General features: G+C 41.6%; 1 protein-coding gene across 1 annotated transcript in view; it reads left to right on the top strand.

The window, feature by feature from the left end:
- Positions 1-2,423: 2,423 nt before the first annotated feature.
- IVNS1ABP (influenza virus NS1A binding protein) overlaps positions 2,424-20,800 on the top strand; it is a 55,852-nt gene continuing 37,475 nt past the window's right edge. Inside the window, exons 1-11 of the mRNA XM_086956018.1 lie at positions 2,424-2,810; positions 6,928-7,133; positions 7,555-7,669; positions 8,307-8,476; positions 8,567-8,642; positions 9,897-10,070; positions 10,770-10,895; positions 13,907-14,011; positions 16,336-16,459; positions 18,344-18,565; positions 19,036-19,157. Of these exons, the coding sequence (XP_086812144.1) occupies positions 7,090-7,133; positions 7,555-7,669; positions 8,307-8,476; positions 8,567-8,642; positions 9,897-10,070; positions 10,770-10,895; positions 13,907-14,011; positions 16,336-16,459; positions 18,344-18,565; positions 19,036-19,157 (1,278 nt within the window). The 5' untranslated portion in view covers positions 2,424-2,810; positions 6,928-7,089. The remainder of the gene's footprint in view (positions 2,811-6,927; positions 7,134-7,554; positions 7,670-8,306; positions 8,477-8,566; positions 8,643-9,896; positions 10,071-10,769; positions 10,896-13,906; positions 14,012-16,335; positions 16,460-18,343; positions 18,566-19,035; positions 19,158-20,800) is intronic.

The raw sequence follows: 20,800 nt of genomic DNA, 5'->3' as shown, positions 1-20,800 counted from the left end.
AACTCTGTAGACAAAGGCTCAGCTCATAATGTGAAAAGGTGGGTGAGTAAATAAGTGAAGGAATGCGTGAATGGCTGGATGGATGACTGAAAGGATGAATGGATGAATGAAAGGGTGAATGGATAGATAAAAGAAAGGATGGATGGATAAGTGGAAGTATGGATGAGGGAAAAGTTAATAGATGGATATATGGGTGGAAGGGTAGATGGATGGGTAAAAGGGTGGATGGGTGTATGAAAGGATGGATGGATGAGTGAAAGCTTAGATGGGTGAGTGAATGGGTGGATAGATGAGTGAAAGGGGTAGATGGACAAAAGGATGAATAGATGAGTGAAGAAGTGAAAGGGTGGATGGATGAGAGAACGAATGGATGGATGAGTGAAAGGATGGATGAGTAATAGGATCAATGGATGGAATAAATGAATGGATGAGTAGATGGATGGGTGGATGATGGGTGGATGATGGATGGATGTATGGATAAGTGAAAGGGGGATGGAGAGAGAAAGGGAGGACGAATGACTGAAAGGGTGAATGGGTGGGAGGATAAGTGACTGGGTGGATGGATGAGTAAGTGAATGAATGAATGGCTGGATGGGTGAAAGGGTAAATGGCTGGATGGATGAGTGAATAGATGGATGGGTGAAAGAGTGGATGGATGACTGTACGGATGGATGAAAGGGTGGATAGATGAATAATGGATGGATGACTAAAAGGGTGGATGGAGGAATGGGTGAGTGTAATGATGGATGGAAGGATATATGGTGGATAGGTTTGCAAATGGTTGAATATGTTTGGATATAAATGGGCACATAGATGTAAGGACAGAATGAATGGTGAAAGACTGAATAATAGATAAAAGAATGATTACACCTTGTAGCACCACTTATCTTAAGTAGCATTTCCTATACATTGACTTTCACGTTAATATGAGTCATTGTCTCTATATAATGTGTGTGATGTAACGCACTCCGACACCCTGCTCTACATAATTGGGATGAGTAACACTATAAGAGAAATTAAATACACATGAGAGACGGTCTAAGTGAAGATGAGGGGCACCATTGAAGGGTGATAGCAAGGCAGGACTGGCCGGACCGGGCATCAGGTGTTTCCCTGGGAGGCTGGAAAGGGGCTGGGGGGGTTTTGTTACTGGGGGCTGGCACTGCAAAGTTCCTTATATATCCAGTAGTTTTCAATCAAGAATAAAAGCGGCTTCACTTATATTCAGGTGTGGTTCACCATTGTCTGGTGATTAATGTACCTGCTGGAGCAAGATGCAAATTTTAAATTGTCTAAGGCAGCAAGCTGCAGCCATACTGAAAAACCATGAAGTGCACGATTGCCTCAACCTAATATAAACCTATTTTGACTTGTACTTAGATGGTTGTCTATTTACTTACATATATACTATTGCGCGACCACCTCGGACGTATCTGTAAAACTTACCTTTTGTCCCCAAGTTTTGTCCTGAATTTTGATCTTTTGTACTGAATTTTTGTCCTGAATTTTGACCCTTTGTCATGAATTTTTACGCTCACCGTCCTGAATTTGCACCTATGCCAGTTGGTCACCCTAAATGCAATAGGTCTCGCATTTGCGCGAGTTTAAGTTATTGGCATTGTAAATAACAATGCATTTTATTTAGGTTTCAAAAACCAAAAGATAAATAAAAGGCACTGACATTTACAATGACAATAGCTGAAACTCGCGTATATGCTAGACCTGTTGCATTGCAAAAGCTTGTTTTTGGTGGTGGGCACGAGGTCATTAAGATTAAGTGATTTGCCCGGAATCACAGGATGTGGAGCCTCCTTGCCGAGACTGGAACCCAGCTTCGACGTCCGCTCTAGCCGAAAATAAAAAACACAAAAACTGTCGCTGACCCTTTTTGAATCGTGGTTCTGCGCTTGGTTCTGTAATTCACACGTTGAAGCGTGACAGCTTTCTAGAAATAAACCTTTCCCGCCATTTTAAAATACGTGCGGCAGCCTCAGGCTCGTTGGGTTGCTGCCGCTAGTCAAATCCTGTCTGTCAGGACGTCACGTGAAGGTACAGTCCTTTTTACCGCCCAAATGACCCAGTTTCTTAGGCTAGTCTGACACGCCCGACTGCAGATAGGTGGGTGGAGTCAAAAGTGACAGCGCAGACGCCATATTGAAGAAGGGCAGTTTCAGAGTTCACTGTAAGTATGCCGAAATAAAGGGTTACTAAAAATAAGACAACAAATGTTTACTTGGGACAACACAACTTCTATGTCAATGCAATACATTTTGCATATTAAAAGTAAATACCTGTAAACAAACACATTCCCGTATAAGGTATCTGCCTGTTGTCTATGGTGCAATAATAGACTTTGCATAATGTGTTTCCATTTAGTGGCTTAAGTGGTGCCCTCCCACTACCTGCTGTCTAATACAAGAGTTAGAGTTTTAAAATGGCAGACTAGGTCGCACCGCCAGCGGACTGCCCCAACGCAATTCTCTAGAAGGCTCTACGAAGAGACTGGCTTGTGAGCCACTGATTGGCTTGTGCGGGAGGAAGACCTAAAGGGAGGGAGGCTTGTGACGTCAGGCCTTTAAACCGGCCGGATGGGGTGCTGAGCCGTGATTGTGCGCGTGCTGTGGTATTGGAAGTGGTTGCAGAGCAGATCCACGTCTCGTAAGAAGTGACTGTTAGGAACGCGCGCGACTCGTGCCTCCACCTTAAGCACCCCACAGTACCTGTAGGAGCCACCCAGAGCCTTCAGCTGTAGCCCCCACCCCCAGGAGGAGGTCAATATGAGCTTCATCGTGTGTGCTGAGAGAAACCAGGTACGTGGGGGTCAGGTGGCAGACAGAAAAGACCGGTGGGATGTACGGCCTAGGAGATCAATGTTCTAATGCTGTTTTACGTGCTTTTCCTAGTTCTGCTAATGTGCAAGTCTCCGTGTTTCCTATTCTCATTGAATGCAAGCTTGCAAACTGCCTTTAGCCGGCTGGTACTTTCCAGGATATGAGGCAATATGTTCGCCCTCTAACATCCTGGTTTTGAAATAATGTACTGAGAATTCTCTTCCCCCTCCCCTTTGTTATTTTAGGATATCGTAGGAGATGCTTGGTGGTTATTAAAAAAAATGTAAAGCGTCCCCCCCTCCGTATTCTAATTAATGTTACCTCCTTTCAACTGCCTTAAATGTAATAGACGAGTGGAGGCCAAGGATCGCCTCTTATAGCTCTACTTCTGTACCGGATAGTTCATTACAAGTATGTGGGAAGGGCGCACGAGAGCGCGGGAAAACGGGGTGCGTTTTTTTTATTTGAGGGTGGGGGCGTCCTATAGGAATCCGCACCAATAAACATGTACGGTGCCTCCTGCTACATGTTGGTGAGGTAGGCCAACCTGTTATAAAAAAAAACATGTATTCATTAGCGTCCCCAACATGTTAGGCGTTTTGTGTGCATCCGCTTTGGAAGGCGCGCTTGCCCTTCAAAGGCCATTGGCATTTTACTTCCTGTCCATTGCACTAAGTCTTTGAGACAGGCGAAATGCAAAAGTCTTTGAGACAGAGGCGCAATGCAAAATGGCGACGGGGGCTGCAGAACGTGAAGGGACCACCTGAGTTTACCATGTATCAATATTCATGGTTATGGACTAAATGGGGACCACTTAAAGGGGTGACAAGCGATTTTGACCCCTTGATTTTGGAGCTAGTGTTGCGCCTCTCATGCTTATCACCCGCGGCCATACATTTCAATAGTTTACAAGCGCAAGGAGGGAGTTACAAAAAATATATATATTAATAATCGGGAGAATATATTTCTCCCATTGACTTCTATTGAAGGTGTGTTGGTTTCAGTCGAAAGACGGACACACTAATGTCTAAATTCGTGTGATAGCGGCTTGCTTTTAAGATTAATAAGGACTGCTGGCAAAACTGCACTTTGCCGCTTGGGCGCTGTTCGCCCTGGCAACGGTGCCATTTTGTTGTCGCAGGCATCCTCTTGTGGTGAGTTAGGGCAACTGTTTGCATTGTCTTATTTTGACGGCTGCTGTATAGCTAGCCAAGGCGAGAGTACATTGTTGGGTGTGAATTGTATGCTTCCCGCCTTGAGGGCATTTATCACCTTTCCTTCATCAATGCCCCATTCGCACTGATGGTGTGCGAGCCAGTTCAGAGGAGCGCAGCTGGAGGCCGCCGAGACCACTCCGTAGATGTCTGCGACACATCCATCGACGGGTGATGATTGCACTGTCAATTTACGAGATAATCGTAGACACAATACAGTAACGAGTATTATTACCATTGATGTGGTTACTGGTAGCTTGACACTGCTTAGAAGGCAGGCTCTGATCTGCACGTCGAATCGGCGCTGTTCCGGGGTGCCACGCACATATGGATGGAGGGGGGCTTCGTTAGCTTGTAGTGTCCATTGTCTGTAGCACCTGATGGCTACTCATTTTGCTTAGTGTATTTTTAATCGTATGCTGTTTAGACATTGCACAGGTTTTCCCCCAACCATACCTCGATGTGTGTGAAGCGTAGCGGGTGGTAATAGTGCACGGCCCGTCAGACTCGCATACTCTGTTTTTGGTGTCTGGTCCTGCAGCTTCCTTGTAACAGGCTCCATTCCACAATCTGGTCTAAACCGGTCCATGCTTTGTGCGGTGAAAACGATGCTACTAAAATAACCATGTGCTTTTCACGCTTGACGTTCAGTCGCCATGCAGCGTTTTTTCGGTGCTGCATAAAGTGCGTCTGTAAAGGAAATGTACAAGATGGCAGCTGTCCGTGCACAGGGTTCGAGGATGCAGGAATGGTAAGGCAAGCGGTGCCCCTAGTGACAGTCGTATTTACACAAGATGGCTGATGCATGTGCTCGCCATTCAGTTTGAATGGGAGACCTTGCCTTCTCCAACCATGGCAATCGCTGCCTATGTTCGCGATTTTATTAAATGTGTCTTTTAACTAAACGGCCGGTCAAAGGTGAACCGCTGTTTTTTTCGGTACGTATTTCCGTGCTATCGATATGAAAGTGCTTTTCGCTTGCATCATTTCAGGGAGAAAGGGGGGGGGGGCGCTACGCTAGACAATTATTTAGGTCTTGGAAATAACCCTTAGGTGCTCTCCTGAATTGCCAGGGAACTCGTCATAATGCGGCTCTGCTTATCACTGTATTAGGCCTTTTGACGCATTTAAAACAAAATAGGGTTCCCAAACTGTCAAAAAATAATCATGCTTTCTTTACAAAACTAAAGACCCCTTTGAAATGAGGCCGCCCTTCAATTGCACTTCTCAATAATCAATACCACAAGTCCTGTTCCTAGTAAATTCTCAAAGTACCTTTTCTTGTGGTGGAGGGGCTCAACAGTATTTGGCATCGAGGGGCTGGGTAGTTGATAGCCTTACTAGCTGGGGAAATGTATACATTATGAAATTGGATGTGTCCCAATAGTTGCCTATTAGTATCACTAAACGAAGCAAAGATTTACTCTGACAAACCCTGGTACATCCATATAGTACCAGCCACGGTTAATGTTTACAACTGCATGCGTAGTTTTGTGGTGAAATGAAACGGTAGCTAATGTGAGCTTGAATCAGTGGTGCAGTCATACTTTGACAATTAGTATTGTGTCACCTTGACTAGTGCAGTGGATGGATTTTGGATTGGAATCTGAGGGTGTTCTCTCAAAGGGGCGTGGCCGATTTAAGGGGTTGGCTTAAACACCTGTACTTCGCATAGTGTGCCACATGACTGGTATGTTGACGTTTATCATTGCACCCCGATATATTAATGCAGCAAGTAACTTTGCATCTACAACAAGCCAGGACTATTGGCTTTGCCAATGGTTGTTACATTGAATATGCTTCTGGTGTGACATGAGACTGAAATAACTATCGAGTCTCTTTGAAGTTACATCAAAGGCAGTGAAGGATGGTATTGCTGCAGAGTTAATCTTTTTTTCACCCTGAGGGCAAAAATGAAGAGCCCGATGGGGACTCGTCCCTGCACCTCCTTTTTAGAACGGCCGGTGCTGAGCACAAGTTTAGCTGGGACATTTCACTCGAAGCATGAGCGCTGCAAATCGATGAGTACCTTCCACTGCCCTTTTCACCGGCCGCGCTTATTACTTAACTCGCACGGTGCACCCCTTCAGCCACAATAATGAAATCATATAAAGCACATGCATATATAATTTGTCTATTCCGCTCTCCCCTCGGCAACAGTCCGAAGAGACAGGTCGGTTTTCTTTGTAGTATATTTAAATACGAGCTAGATTCAAGCGGCAAAATATCGACCTAGAGTTGCATGACACAGGCAACCACCAGATGGCATTAATATGTACACAACGTGAATTTGTCCCTAGCTCCCTATACCTAGTTATCGGTAAGAAGCCTTTTTACCTGCAGGGAGTCTTGTTATGGGTGCGTTACGATCTTTATAAGGGAAGCCATTTCATAACCAAAATCGCTAATGAAGTATCATATCGACCCTAAAACCTTCAACTTGGAAATATTTTACATTTATAGAGGTCTGGGCTCAAGCTTTTCTACGTTGAACACTGTTTTGAAAGTTGTATTATCAGAGAACCAATTTGTCAATCTCTTATCACTTCATAAATCACTGTCTCGTCAAGTGCTTGCCCCTTTGTATGCAATATCAAATCATTTTGTTGGAGATACGAATAGTGTTAAGGTTGGTGGTTAGCATGTTTGCGTATATCTCTCAAGGTTGTCCACTGCAGGGGAGGAGGGATCTGTTCCGTTTCTCAACCAGAATCCAATCCTGGCTGAGGCTTGTAGGTTTACGTATCAGACGTGGACCTGAAGTGCTAGTTCACAGGTAGTTAAATGTTGGTGTCTGAATAGTTCACTGTATGTAAGTTAAGATCACACTAATTTCCCTGTAAACCTAACCACAGCCTTCCTTTTACTAAATTCTATTTCAGATTATGATTCATGATTATCACAAAAGAAGCTCGTGTCTATAGCCATTAAGGACGTGATTACATCATTCGCAAGCCTGGTAGTTTGGGTTCACCATTGCATTTGGAAACAGACGGTTATGCCTGCATTTCAGTCTTCTTGAAGAATTGAATTGGTTTTACTCGATGTCTGTCAACTGTGCTTCAGACACTTCCTCCTCTGATTTTGAGTACGTATGTTTAAAATTGAGTTTACATGTAAAGACAGCTTGCTTCTGTCTCGTGTGTTGTGACTTGACACTGAGGGCGTAAAGTTTCACATTTTACAGTTGTAGAATGCAGACCGTTTTTTTCCTTCTGAGGGAGGGATACGATTTTTTAATAATTGCATATAAACTTGGTCATCTATTTTGAATGGAGCTCCGTGTTAGGCAACATAGAAAGCTGTTACAATCTTATGTGGTGCACGAAAAAAATAGTTTAATGGCCCACACCTAGTACATCCTTATTTACCCTAAAAGCTTGACTGCTAATTCTGTGATTGTCTGACATGATTTCTCACTTGCGGCCTCAGCATGTATGACACACAGCTTTAACTGGCTTGCCCGTATGTAAACATCTGCTTTTTTTTTTTTTTTTTTCATTCTGCAGCAAAATGATTCCAAACGGGTATTTGATGTTTGAGGATGAGAACTTCATTGAATCTTCCGTTGCCAAATTGAACGCATTGCGAAAGAGTGGACAGTTCTGTGATGTTAAACTCCAGGTAACAAATCTTTGTAGCACATTGCTGCTGTTTTCTTTACCAGATACTTTACTTTTCATGATTATATTTGGGATCTGTTGGCTATGTGTACCCACCTAGCTAAACAATCGGCAAGCTAACTTCCAGCAAGTGCTTACTGTCCTTTAGGAAAAGGTAGCACATTAAACTGCTGTGCACAATATTAGACTCTAAAGAGGAAAGACCATAGGAAGCTCCTCTAAGTGTTTGACATCTTGGATTAATTCTTAATTACTTGAATTTGGGATAGTGGTTACAGTATTCATGCTTGAAAATTCACGTCTATTACCGCCTACTTGAGTTTTCTTTTGCCGAACTCGTCCATGAGTGTTTTTAAAGGCTTGCCTTTGCCAAACAATTTCCCTCCCCTGGGAGCTGAATGTGGGTCTTTCGTAGCTGATGGATGCAACAATACTGCTAGAAAGGAGTCTAAAGTCTTTTGTATTCGAGTTCCTACCCTATGTGGGAGTGGAGTGTACATGTGGGTGTTTTTCCCCATCTCCTGTGGGTTCCTGAAATCTGAATGGGCCATGTTGATCATTGTGACTAGAATATCTCTGCGCATGACATCATCGTTCCTGTTGCTTGCATTAATTTGATTTTATATTTCATTTTAAAGGTATGTGGCCATGAAATGCCGGCACACAGAGCAGTCCTTGCTTGCTGCAGTCCCTTTTTGTTTGAAATATTCAACAGTGACAATGATTCCCATGGTGTTTCTCATGTTAAATTTGAAGACCTTAACCCAGAAGCAGTGGAAGTCCTACTAAATTATGCTTACACTGCACAGTAAGTACATATTTATATTGCGCTCTCACCCCACACTAGTAAGCCTTACATGGTTTTTCCCGGACTTATTTTCTTATATTCTCACTGTAGGCTAAAAGCAGACAAAGATCTTGTAAGAGACGTGTATTGTGCAGCTAAGAAGTTAAAAATGGACAGAGTAAAGCAGGTATGTAACTTCTAAAAACAATCTAAAAATGTCTGCTAAAAAAAATGAGTAAATTAAAAGTTTTATGTAGCCTAATTGCTACAAGGTAGGGGATGGGTTACATTTGTAGCAAAGTGCCGCCCAAAATGTAATGTTCAATACATTTTAGTTGCCCATGAGGCTACAGAAACATGCATTTTCAGGTCGTACCTGGGCAGCGCATGCGCTGTGAGGCATTCTGTATTGAGGTAGGGACTTGAAGATCCGCCCGGGACCCACATTTTTAATTGGCTTGTGTCTTTGTGCTCTGTAAATTGTAGCTATTAATTGGTCAAAAAAGCTTAGTAGTCTCCCTTTAGTACCGAAACAGACTCCTTAGCGCACGTATATCAAAATATAGTTATATATAGGTGTTGCCACCCGTTTGACACAATTGCAATACGTAGTCCTTGGTAATACAGGTATTCAATTTATTCTTGAATGTTGCAAGTTCTCCACACAGCCGACACGTGTTTCATTGTGACCGGGAGTATAACCCAACGACTTTTTCAAGGCTATTTTCAAATCCGTTTTCTTTTATTAGTATGCAGTGATAATTCCAACCCGCATAAGGGTTCTACAGGGGTCTTCTGTTATAATATCCACTATAGTATGTCCACTGGACTCCACTTAATACTTTGGTTGAATTTGGCTTTCGCCTCATTAGTTTTCCTCCGTAATTCCCCCCGTTCAGGATCATAGTGTTCGCTCGGTCCCTTTAGTACCACCTGGTCTTATTTTGTAACCTCCCACAGCAATGCCCCCTGTTACGTGTGGTGTTGCTCGGTAGGCATTAATTACAGCCTCTGAGCATTGTTTTCTCAAATAGTTGTCCTGCCTGCAAGTGCCTGTGGTTGCAGGCAGAACACATCTCTCCTAACGCTTTTTTATGTTTGAAGCACACATTAGCAATGCAATAAGTTTCGCATTTGCGACATTTTAAGCTATCGACATTGTAAATGACTATGTATTTTATCTGTTTTGAAAACACCTAAATAAAAGGCATTGTCATTTTGCAGTGCCAATAGCGCAAACCCTCATAATTGCAAGACCTGTTGCTTTTTAAATGCTTGTTTTTCCTGCTTTGCAACCTGTTCTTGGGCTATTTTTTGAGGGTGTGTGGGTCGCTATCACTTGTATGGGTAAAAAATCCTCTTGCCTTTAAGATTTCTGTACTTCACTATGTACAATTTGCCGTAAAGTAAATGTAATTAACACTTCCAAATTTCTTACAAGGTTTGTGGCGATTATTTACTATCCAAGATGGATGCTCAGAGTTGCATTTGTTATCGGAACTTTGTCAGTTGTATGGGAGATTGGCGCCTGTTAAATAAGATTGATAGTTACATCCAGGAACATCTACTGGAGATTTCAGAGCAAGAGGACTTCCTCAAACTTCCACGGTTAAAGGTACTATATTTTTGTTGACATTTGTACTTAGGAAAAAAAAAAGCAAGCTTAGGATAAAGTTTTTACATTCTGTATTGCCACCGTTTGTTCTGTAGCCCTCCCTTTACAAGAGATGCGGCTGTTTGCAGCAAACCTTTTTATTTCGCACAAATCCATGCAAGACTATCTAGGCAAAGGCTTGAATGTAGTCTTGTATTTAAGTTCCCAGATCAACCATTATACGATCTGCTGAGAAGATGAATGTTTTCATTGGCCAACTGTCCTCGAAAATAATTTGATATCTCGATTTCCTAAATCGAAAACTATTTAATGGCTTATTCTATGAAGTTGACAGACTTGTCTGGAAATATTAAGCAGAGCAAGTTCCTGTACCTGTAGATCCAGGCTACTCCCTCAAATCCAAAAGAGGGCAGTTACTAATGTGCATACTGTCATAGTTCCTTGAAATGTATATGAACAATCACTGCAAAGCAAAGAGGCAGGTTATTGGAGCTCCCAAATAAGGTGTGTACCCGCCCAATATTTTGGGGTATTCCTCAGACCGGAACCACCACCCCATACCAGTTTCTTGAACAGGAAACTCAGACGCCACATGACTGACATAGGCACATAGATATCTTGATAATCAAGGCTTAACAAAATGCATCAAGTGTTAACTTTCAGAGATGCACTAACCCTTAAGTTTGTTTTTATCCACAGCTGGAGGTAATGCTTGAAGATAATGTCTGTCTTCCTAGTAATGGAAAATTGTACACAAAGGTAATCAACTGGGTGCAGCGCAGCATTTGGGAGAATGGAGACCACCTGGAAGATCTAATGCAAGAGGTTTGTTTTGATGGAGAGGGAGTGGGCAGGCATGATTTTTTTTATGGACTTGTCAGAATGCGTAAAAGGATGGTTCATGTAAAGGTTTCCCTTTTCTGTTTTTTATTTTTCTCCGTTTTCTTTTATTCATGACCCTAAAGAACTTACATTTTACTATAGGTACCCCTAAGCTGAACAACTGGGGGGTTTCCAGGTGAGCCGAGAGCACCTTTCAGTCTGGCCGTTTACTTTCTTTTACACTTTCCCATGTGATGTGTAAATTTCAAATTATCTGTAAATTTAGTTTCGGATTTGAGACAGTTGTGCACAAATGTAACCAAGAAGTTGATTTTTTTTCTCTCTCAACAGGTTTATACTTGATAACTTAAGTAGGTAATGGCTTCTAACTGTTGTTCCTCCCCATTGATTTATCTCCCCATAGGTTTATTAACAAAACTAGGATATCCAAGACTGAAGAAGCAGCAAGAAATCTCAAGGGTATTGACACGTAACGAAGCAGCAGTCCTGCCCCAGTTCTCCTAAGAAAATCTACCCTGGGCAGAGAAAGATGATTATTTTAATTGTGTACTCCAAAATGGGAAATCTTAGTTTGTTCTTGCCAGTGCTTGGGTTTACATATATGTACAACCACAAGCCCGAGGGGGAAGTCTCTGCATCAGTTTTTTCGGAATTGGTAATATGTGCTTTAAGACTTTCAAGGTCCTTTTTCATCGATCGTTACATTGCTGCCTGTGAATCTAGATTGGGAAACCGGTTGTCTGAACTCCCTTGAAGTGTATCAGTGGGCTAGCATATGTATTGTACAGTCACTGACCTGTGATAGTAGCAGACCAAGAAGCCAAATCATGGATTTTGTTATACTAAGAAACCCTACTTCCAAGACCTGAATACGAAATTTAGGAAACGTTGGTTAAATTAAGTCCCAGTTGTGGTGATCAGTTTCGTCACTGCATGAAAAAACATTACTTCAGGCCAAATGCAGGCGCTGTAGTCTTAAGTGAGTGTTCAAATCCATCAAAATAGTCAAATTGATGTAAATTTAGCTGCCATTGTACACTGAAGTATGAAATGCTTGAATTAATCTCCAGCCTCTGGTAGAAACTCCGGGCTGCATCCCTGTCGAGTTATTTTGCACACCAGGTCACCTCAGTTTGAACTCCGCCCTATCGAAATCAGTGTTGCCACTGCCCCAATAAGAACTGTCTGGCCTTCCCTGAACTAGTACAAAAGTAATCCAAAACCGTTTCTCCCTCCTTAGGGCTCATCCATCTGGTATCACTTGGTTCCAGTGGCACAGCTTGTACAGGACCCACATCTAAACATACCTGTCTCGCTTAGGCCACTACGTAAAGCCTGGCCTCGCAGTTCGGGCTGGGTTGTTCCCGTTGAAGCAGGGTCAAGACTGAACATCCCTTTTTGTGCACTTCATCATTCATAAGAGCTTATTGGCAAGTGCTCCTTTAGAGATTACATTAGTTTTTCAGTGAAAACTTGGCCACATTAAACAACAGTATAGCACTTCAGCAATGCCCTTTAGTGTGCTTGAGCGTTCAAAGTCTCTAAGCTATTAATGAACCACTTAATTTGCCAAGCTATGCATTTTTAGCAAGGCGGCTTACTCCCACGGTGTGTAAATGGTGTTTCAACATTGACACCAACAAAGAACATAACTGCTTTCAAAAGCGTTTATTGCTTTTTTTGGTTTTTTCGTCTCACTGCAGCAGTATAAAGAAGACTGAAGTTGCTGCCTCTTCATGCCTGAAGCTGTACCTTTTCAGGAAAATGGTTTGTTTTGCAGCACCACCCAAAGAGGTCTTTGTTTTCAGTGGTCAGTTAATGGCAGCCCCTGCTCAAATAATAGACCTCTGGCACGGTCTCAGAAGTGCTGAAGTCATAGGTGTTGGTTCAGTTTGCTAAAGCTGATAGTCATTCGACTTCTGTAGTTTATGTAATTCCTGTGTGGCTTGTTGGTAAGATTCTGGTCAGTGAAGTGAAGATTCAGGTCTAAGTCCACCAAAGCGGCAATTAAATATATATATTTTTTGCTACTTCCAGTTGCACTTAAAGTTCATTTCAACTGATCTTGATAATGTCCACACTGAAAGCTAGAATTATAGTAGTTAGACTCTGTTGATATCTGCTCCCTGGATGACTTTACAACCTCAAAGCATCAAATTAGGTTCCAGTGTTTCCGTCCCTGCTATCTTGCGTGGTTAAGTATTAGTATGATCTACTAAGTAGATTAGTTGTGGGAACAGTGGCAATCCTTTCCCAATCTTATTTCATAGAGCAGCATTGGAAACGCTGACTGTCTTAAGTGCGTCAAGCAAAATTTCAGAACTTGAAGATCTCATGTGCACAAAAAGCCAACGTCCTGTGCAGACACATTCCTTCGGATTAATGCAAATACAGTAACTGTGTAAAATGAGTTTGTATCCTGAAATCTCCTCCCACCTTGTAATATTTTTGATTTCCAGCAGTATTCATGACTGATCAATCTCTGAGGTCTTATGTTTTTACACTGACTCCCTCTAACACAATAGGCACAGACTCCCTTACAATTCAGATGCACTCTTATTTTTTCATGATCTAATGTAGTGCACCAGCTGAAACGCCACAATGTTGGATTTAAAAATCCCACCTATGGGAGCCAGATCAATGGTGAATGCAGACCTGTTGGGAATGAAGGGTGCAATACTGTTTGGTGTCAGCCCTACTTTGCTTGTTTACATATATACTTGAGAGCACTGTTCAATTTCAGCATTTTTCTCTTGCACTGAAAATCCATAAACAGTTGTAGCATATTCTACATCTAGCCAAACCGAAGATCCGCATACAAGTATCTGAAGATGTTAAACCATGCCATCTGCTTCCCTTTTAATCCTGTGAATCAACTAGATTTCCTTCGGAGCGACGAAAGCTGCACTGAGATTACCTTTTGGGGTTTGCGTAATCTCGTTTGGTAGCCATGGTTACAGTAGCCACATGGGTGTTCTGTTGCTGTTTTGCAGGTTCAAACGTTGTACTACTCAGCTGATCACAAGCTGCTTGATGGAAATCTGCTAGATGAACAAGCCGAAGTGTTTGGCTGTGATGACCACATTCAGTTTGTGCAGGTACAAAGTGCACACCCTTGAGGTAACAATGGGTAACGGTTTTCTAGAACATTTTATAGCACACCTAAAGTTTAGGGATGTGCACACTTTTGCTTCAATAGTTTATTGGCAGTCACTTTTCCTAGTTTCTTTTTTTACATACTATTTGAGTTGTAGGTTTCTAAAACCAATCCCTTCATGAAGGCAAATTTAGCTAATGTGATATGGATTCCTTTAACGTGGAAACAATAAATAGAGCAGGATTCGGCTGATGGGCGTGGGGAAGTCGCAACTCATTCCAGGTAGTGATCTACTAATGAATTCTGGTCAGTAGTCCAAATGTTCTTAACTTTCTGACCCTGAAGCCAGCTTAGATGGCTTTCTGACTAACTATAATCGACTAGTTGTGGTAAATGACTGTAAGGGTATTTTGATGAGGTTCTAGTAACCCCACAACAATGGCACTTTGCTAACTTGGGTCATAGTCAAGCTTTCTATATAGCTGGTCACAACAGACTTTAGCAGTTTGAATTCTGATTGTATAGTCTTATGAAGACAAGTTACGTTGTTTGGGCTTGCAATATAGGCAGGACAGATGATGCTTCCGGGTTGAACACTGACTGGAATTACAGAGATATATAGGACCGTGTTGACTCTTTGAAATCCTCCTGTTATGATCTACATATTCGAGCGGAAATACCAGTTTAAGTACCTGAAGAAATCAAGTTCATTAGCCCTTACTATCAGATTAGTGGCCACATGCTGCTTTAAGTGTCCAAGTTGGTGCCATGGGTGGCGCCACTTGTAGCCTGTCATCTGGGGCACTGAAGTTTAGCCATAAAGAGGCAAAGTGGGTATTGGGCGTTCTCTGAAATATTCCAGCATCCTCACTGGTTGGAGACTAATCAAACCAGTTGTTTCTGGGTGTTAAGGTAATTGGAGAAACCATTCAGTTATGGTCTTAATTGTGAAGTTCACTACATGAATGTTTTAATTGAACGTCTGCTTTTTAGACCAGATGATCCTTACACTTTTTTTAGGCAGCAAAGTACTTGGGGTAAAAATGTAACTGTAAACCTAGCAAAATGGTTTTGTTCCCTTTAAGCTACGGACAAGAAAAGTAAACCAAATCAGTTAATGGCAAGCTGCATTAAAAGCTACTTTAGAGACAGTTGATTAAAGTTGTACAAACCTGTCTCTTGAACCGTATCACAGCTCCTCGTCTACTCCTATAACCTAAGATTTATTGTTTCCTCACACAAAACTTTCTTAATGGAAGTAATTGTATCGCTGATACAACTCCTGGCACGAGTTTTTTTGCTGTTACCCCACAATTCATCTGGATGTTCTTAATCCTCAATCTCACTAACAGTGGTCTTTACTTGGTTGGTTAAAGTTCTCGACTGAACCTGATTCGAAATGCTTCCTCATTACAATGTAAATCTTCTGTTTCTGGCAACTAAAATTAGAGGTTAGTTTTGATCCTATTAAGTTCCATGTCTGATCTTGGCTGGTTCTTGATGTCTGGGATAATAACGAGTAGAGTATCTCGTTGGAAGTTTGCCCAGCTGCTGGCAGATAGATGACTGTGTTGAACGTTCTTAGCTTGTAACTGGAATACTGCTTAACAGTTTAGCTTCCTCCATATTAAATCTAATTAGATGGAAGGGAATTTGCAGGTGTTTCATGACAGTCGGTGGTACGTCGTGGTGTTGTGGTATATTTGTTGTGCTAAGACTGTCTGTTTCCTCAAGTATGACCGCCTGGCCGAAGTACTGAGTACCAGTAATTCTAAAATACTGAAGTCTTGCTCTTAACTCGCCAGTCATTATCTCTTTCTGGCTATGTGTTTTTAACTATTGAATGAGTGTACTAAAGACCTGATGGGGTTGACAAGGCATATTGCAGCCAAACATACATTGCTATAAAAGACTTGGTTTCCTGAACACATGCATCTCAGTACAAGTACTTTGATTAAAAATGTGCAACGAATATTGTTGTACAAGGAAGCAATCTGCACATTTAGTGACTTGGCTTCACTACCTTGAGTACAGGCATTTTGCTAACCAACGGTTGTGGTAGACTCTTTAGGCCACTTACTTTTAATCCTGGGCCAGATAAAAAAATCTTATCGACTACCATTATTATATAATGGCTTTTGAGTTTGGTTCAGTTTCGCTGTAGAATTGTATTTAGGTGTGCTATAAATGTGGCTTTGGAAATTGGGTTTAAATTGAGGTTAAGAAATAAATTTCTAGTGGTGATATGGGTTCACTCAGTGGAGTAAAGGTAAATCAAGGTGTGGTGTATGGATAGGTTTCTGTAGCTGCCTTTTGATTTTGCAGAAAAAGCCACTGCGTGAAAACGACAAGCACATAAGTAGCAGTTCCTCTGGAAGTCTTTCTCCAAATGCTGTGATGCACAGCCCCAAACGCGAATGGAAAATCATTGCCTCGGAGAAGACCTCAAGTAAGTTTTTGTGATTTCCAGCTTTAATATCTCCAGACTAAGCACTTGTTGCAAAAATAGTTTTTCTAAACTCCTTCAAGAAGGCTAAATGTTTAAAACTGTTATTGTGACTCTTAGCCAGCGTTTGTAGGGTCCTCAAAGTAAATTCCGACTGGCGATGTATGGTGTTCTGCTCATGAAAAAAAAGCTGTTGATTAAAAGAAACTGCCTTTACACTACGGCCGTTACCCTGTAATACCTTTATCACACATCCATTACAATGCACATGCCAGTACCACACAATTTTACAGCACATATGCCTTTACCATGAAAATGTATTTTTTTGTATGCATTGTGTGTGTATAGATCTATATAGTGGCTAGGAGATTCATATCCCAAACGCTGCTCTGTGTTCAAATGATCCAGAAAAATACGCACACTCTGTCATGTGCAGTAGAACACTTATTGCGTAAAATTTGAAGGTAAATCCAGCAAATGGCAGGAAAGTATCACTGAGTTTGTGCATTCTTCTGGATCGTCTGGGCCCAGAGCTGTGCTTGGGATTTACACTGGGAGCCTTGTCCCTGCATGCACTGTACCGCCAGGACTTGCGGGAAACGAGACCCTAGGGACTAGGATATATGTATATATAAAACTTGATACTTATCTGTGAAATACATTTTATTTGTGAATGCATGTGTGATAAAGGCATATGCATTGTAATGGACGCTTTGTAAAGGGATGTATGGTTCCATCATACATGCGTTGCTTAAATTTGCCATTTTCAACTCAATACATGTTAGTTCTTTCCAAAACACTTCATCGACTTTAAGGGTTTAATGCTCAAAACCCAGGTTTTGTACTTGGAATTTGTGCGTGTAGTGGCCAGCACAGGCAGTTAAAGAATCTGACCGGTAGACTGTTCCCGGCTCTCAAAGGAGAGTGAGACTGCACCAAAAGATCTCTGAAATCTCAACAGGCTAAAACATTTCCACGAGTCACTATAACTCAGCTAATCATAAATCCTCACAATAAAGAATAAAGCTGCTTGGACAATAGAAAAGCCCTCTTGGCCATGGGTCCTTTTACTAAATCTTCTGGTAGGCTTTTAAAGTCACTCTATACTCTGGTGTAATATGTAGGCGTAAGAGTCCCCTTTTTTTACGGCTAATGGCAGCCACAATCTGGTCTGAATGTAGTCATCCCATAACACTCGTGAACATGCCTAAGAATCCAGTGCTTGCTCACTTAAGCAGATAGAAGAAATGATTCTGCTTTTTGTGAGTGTTTGACATTCCTTGCAAATGTACTGGATCTATTCCCACTTTCTACTTTGTATCTAGTTAGTAAGCAGTGGTTTTCAGTTGGGATTAATTAACCATATTGGTATTGTGAAAAACGCCCGATTATTTATTTTTCTGTCCACTGCTCCTCTTGGTGACTTCTAAGTCTATGGTAATTTAATTACTGGAAAGTAACAGCCTCCAGAATCGTCCACTCTTTAAAAGCACGAAATTGTGTGTGGGCTAGAATATTTTACATCATTTTTAAAACCGATGTATTGGTTATTTAGTCTTTTCTAGCCTAAAGGGATTGGTGAAGCTTGTTTATCTCAGATCCTTTTACTAGAGTTATATAACCTGATTCCTTCTGTTTCGTTCAAATGGGCCGTGAAGTGGATTAGGGCTTTTGTCCAAAATTCCACTCACCCAAAGTAGCAGTGCTATGAAAATGCTAAATATAAGATGGTGTGATATTGATTTGAACCCAGTGTTAATCTAGTCATGCTCCCTTACTCCTTATAGTGAATGTATCTGAATAGCATTGTTTAATGAATCTGCACTCCTTGCTTTACTGAACTAGACAGCAGTCTTTGGAAACCTAACTAATTTGTTTCACTTTCAGGTAACACCTACTTATGTCTTGCTGTCTTGAACGGTGTTTTGTGTGTGATTTTCCTCCATGGACGAAACAGCCCTCAAAGCTCTCCCTCCAGTACTCCACGTTTGCTCAAAAGTTTGAGTTTTGAGATGCAGCCAGACCCTATTGAGAAGGTTATGTCCCCCATGCAGTATGCTCGATCTGGACTAGGAACTGCGGAACTGAATGGAAAGCTAATAGCTGCAGGTGTGTAAGAGGGGATTTCTCGTTTGTACATTTTATGTAATGAACACACGTTGGGAATATTATCTATAGATCCAATGGTCCGTATCCTCACACTCTCGTTTTCCTTGTGAAGTATGCAACGGAGTATTTAACCCACAAAATAGCTCATTTTAAACTCGACTGCACGTGTCCCTTCAAACACATGACCTACTATTAAATCACTTGACTCCTCCCGCAGATTTGTTTTCCTTACACAAGAGCAATAAAAGGTGGATACAATCTAGTGGTATGTAGTTTGTTTGTCGGTCACAGAATCAGAGCCCTTACACTCAGTCGTGCGTTCTCAATGTACCTGCATTGATGGCAGAGCAAATACTTTATTTACAAATACCTGTAAGCTAAACTTCCTTTCTGAGCATTTACTGTTTGATGAACACAATGTCGTAATCTGATTAATTCATGACCATAAAAGGTATTTTTGTAATTACCAGGTGGTTACAACAGGGAAGAGTGCCTCCGTACAGTTGAATGCTATGACCCACAGAAGGATTGCTGGACTTTCATTGCACCAATGAGAACACCACGGGCACGATTTCAAATGGCTGTGTTAATGGTATGTGATTATGACAGGGGAGACCCAATAAACCCTTGTAGGCTTGGGCAAAAGTTCATTAAGGTCAAAGGGGTGCTACAAGGGATTTGTTTGTAACAAAAAAATCACTCAGTTAGAAGTCGTATTCATAATATCTAACTCCAATGTACCCACAAGGTATCTCAAATATCAATGAATAAAATTCAATTGTTGGAAGGAGAAGGAGACACGGAGAGAATAAAAAAATGTTGTACGAAAGTTTTTATAAATTCAATGAAATAAATTGTAAAGCAAAAAGTAAAAAGATACAAAATATAAAGCAACAAAGTAATGAACAGAGGTATATATCACTTCACCACATCAGTTCAAAACTTGAACATCAACTCCAAAAAGAATTTCTAGCAACAACCAAACGAAATTAATTCATCATGGTTGTGTGCTTGTGCACAAGCAGCATAGGTGGAGATGATGTAGTTGTCGACGTTTCGGTCTTAAACTGCTACCGTCATGAAGACCATCAGGACTGTTAAGTTCATTGCAGGTAAAAGAAACCCCCTGAAGATTCCAGTTGCACCGTTCTTATTTGGAACGGTGTATATAGTAACAAATCTAGTACGTCTTGAATGGAGTCTTAACGGTGGTATAAATCCTACCAGAGAGAGTCGCCAAGGCGCATAGAGTTTTAGGTCCAAACGAACGGCAAGATGTGTTCCAGTTGCGTTGTGGGAGAGCTATAATGGTATGTGGCCATTTCATGCATGAAACAAAGCTTCCCAACACTTTAAGGCTTGTTTATTTGGCAACTACAGTCCACTTAATTAAGTAGTGGGTGTTCAAGAATATGAATTTAATCATGACGTGATGCTTTAAATAACTTCTAGAATTCCACCGCTTCGAATCTGCCATGCAACCAGCCTGGTTGGAAATGTGTAAATCTTGGGTTATAAAAGGGAGCCATGCTTTACGCGTTGAGTGGTTAACCACCTCAAAAAGTGCTCCAGTGGAAAACAAGGGGCCCTGTAAACACTCCAACTCAACGATGGCGACTGATCTAAGTGATCACTCTGTTCTATTGCATGGTAAAAATATTTCCCCATGCAGTGTGGAATCCACTTTGAAGGGGAGGACTAGAACGGTATCGACTGAGTTGCCATGAACCTATTTTTCTTCCTAGCATACCCATGACTTTTCCACCGTCTGTTTGTGGTGCTACACCAATGCAACAAAAGAACACACATTTATTCCCCTCTGAGGTTTGACACCACCTCATTGCTCCGGAAGTAGCGCACATGTATGGGATTGCACTGTGAAGTTGTGCTGCTGTAAAGTATGTCTTCCAGGTCAATCCTACTCCAGCAACTTTACCACAGGTTAGATCTTACGCCTATTCTATGTACGCCAATGTTTGAGACAAAGTTGCTTATGAAGCTTTTTAGAACTTTCATTCTGCTAATCTGCAGTTCTTGGGTTAGGGTGTGGAGACCACTTTTCTTGTATCCTTAACCCCCCCCCCCCCCCCCCCCCCCGTCCCCCGGCTTGGCATGAAAATAGACACTCCTGTATGTCAAATCGAATTATGGTTTTACTTTCTAGCATTAGGCAGCTCACTCCTGGTTGTCTACGAACTTTGTTGCTATTAAAAATAAAAAGTTCAGCTTGAAAGA

Source organism: Lissotriton vulgaris, chromosome 1_1, assembly GCF_964263255.1.
Source record: "Lissotriton vulgaris chromosome 1_1, aLisVul1.2, whole genome shotgun sequence".
NCBI classification, from domain to species: Eukaryota; Metazoa; Chordata; class Amphibia; order Caudata; family Salamandridae; genus Lissotriton; species Lissotriton vulgaris.
Note: the sequence above shows the minus strand (reverse complement) of the source record. Positions and strands in the feature narration are given on the sequence as shown.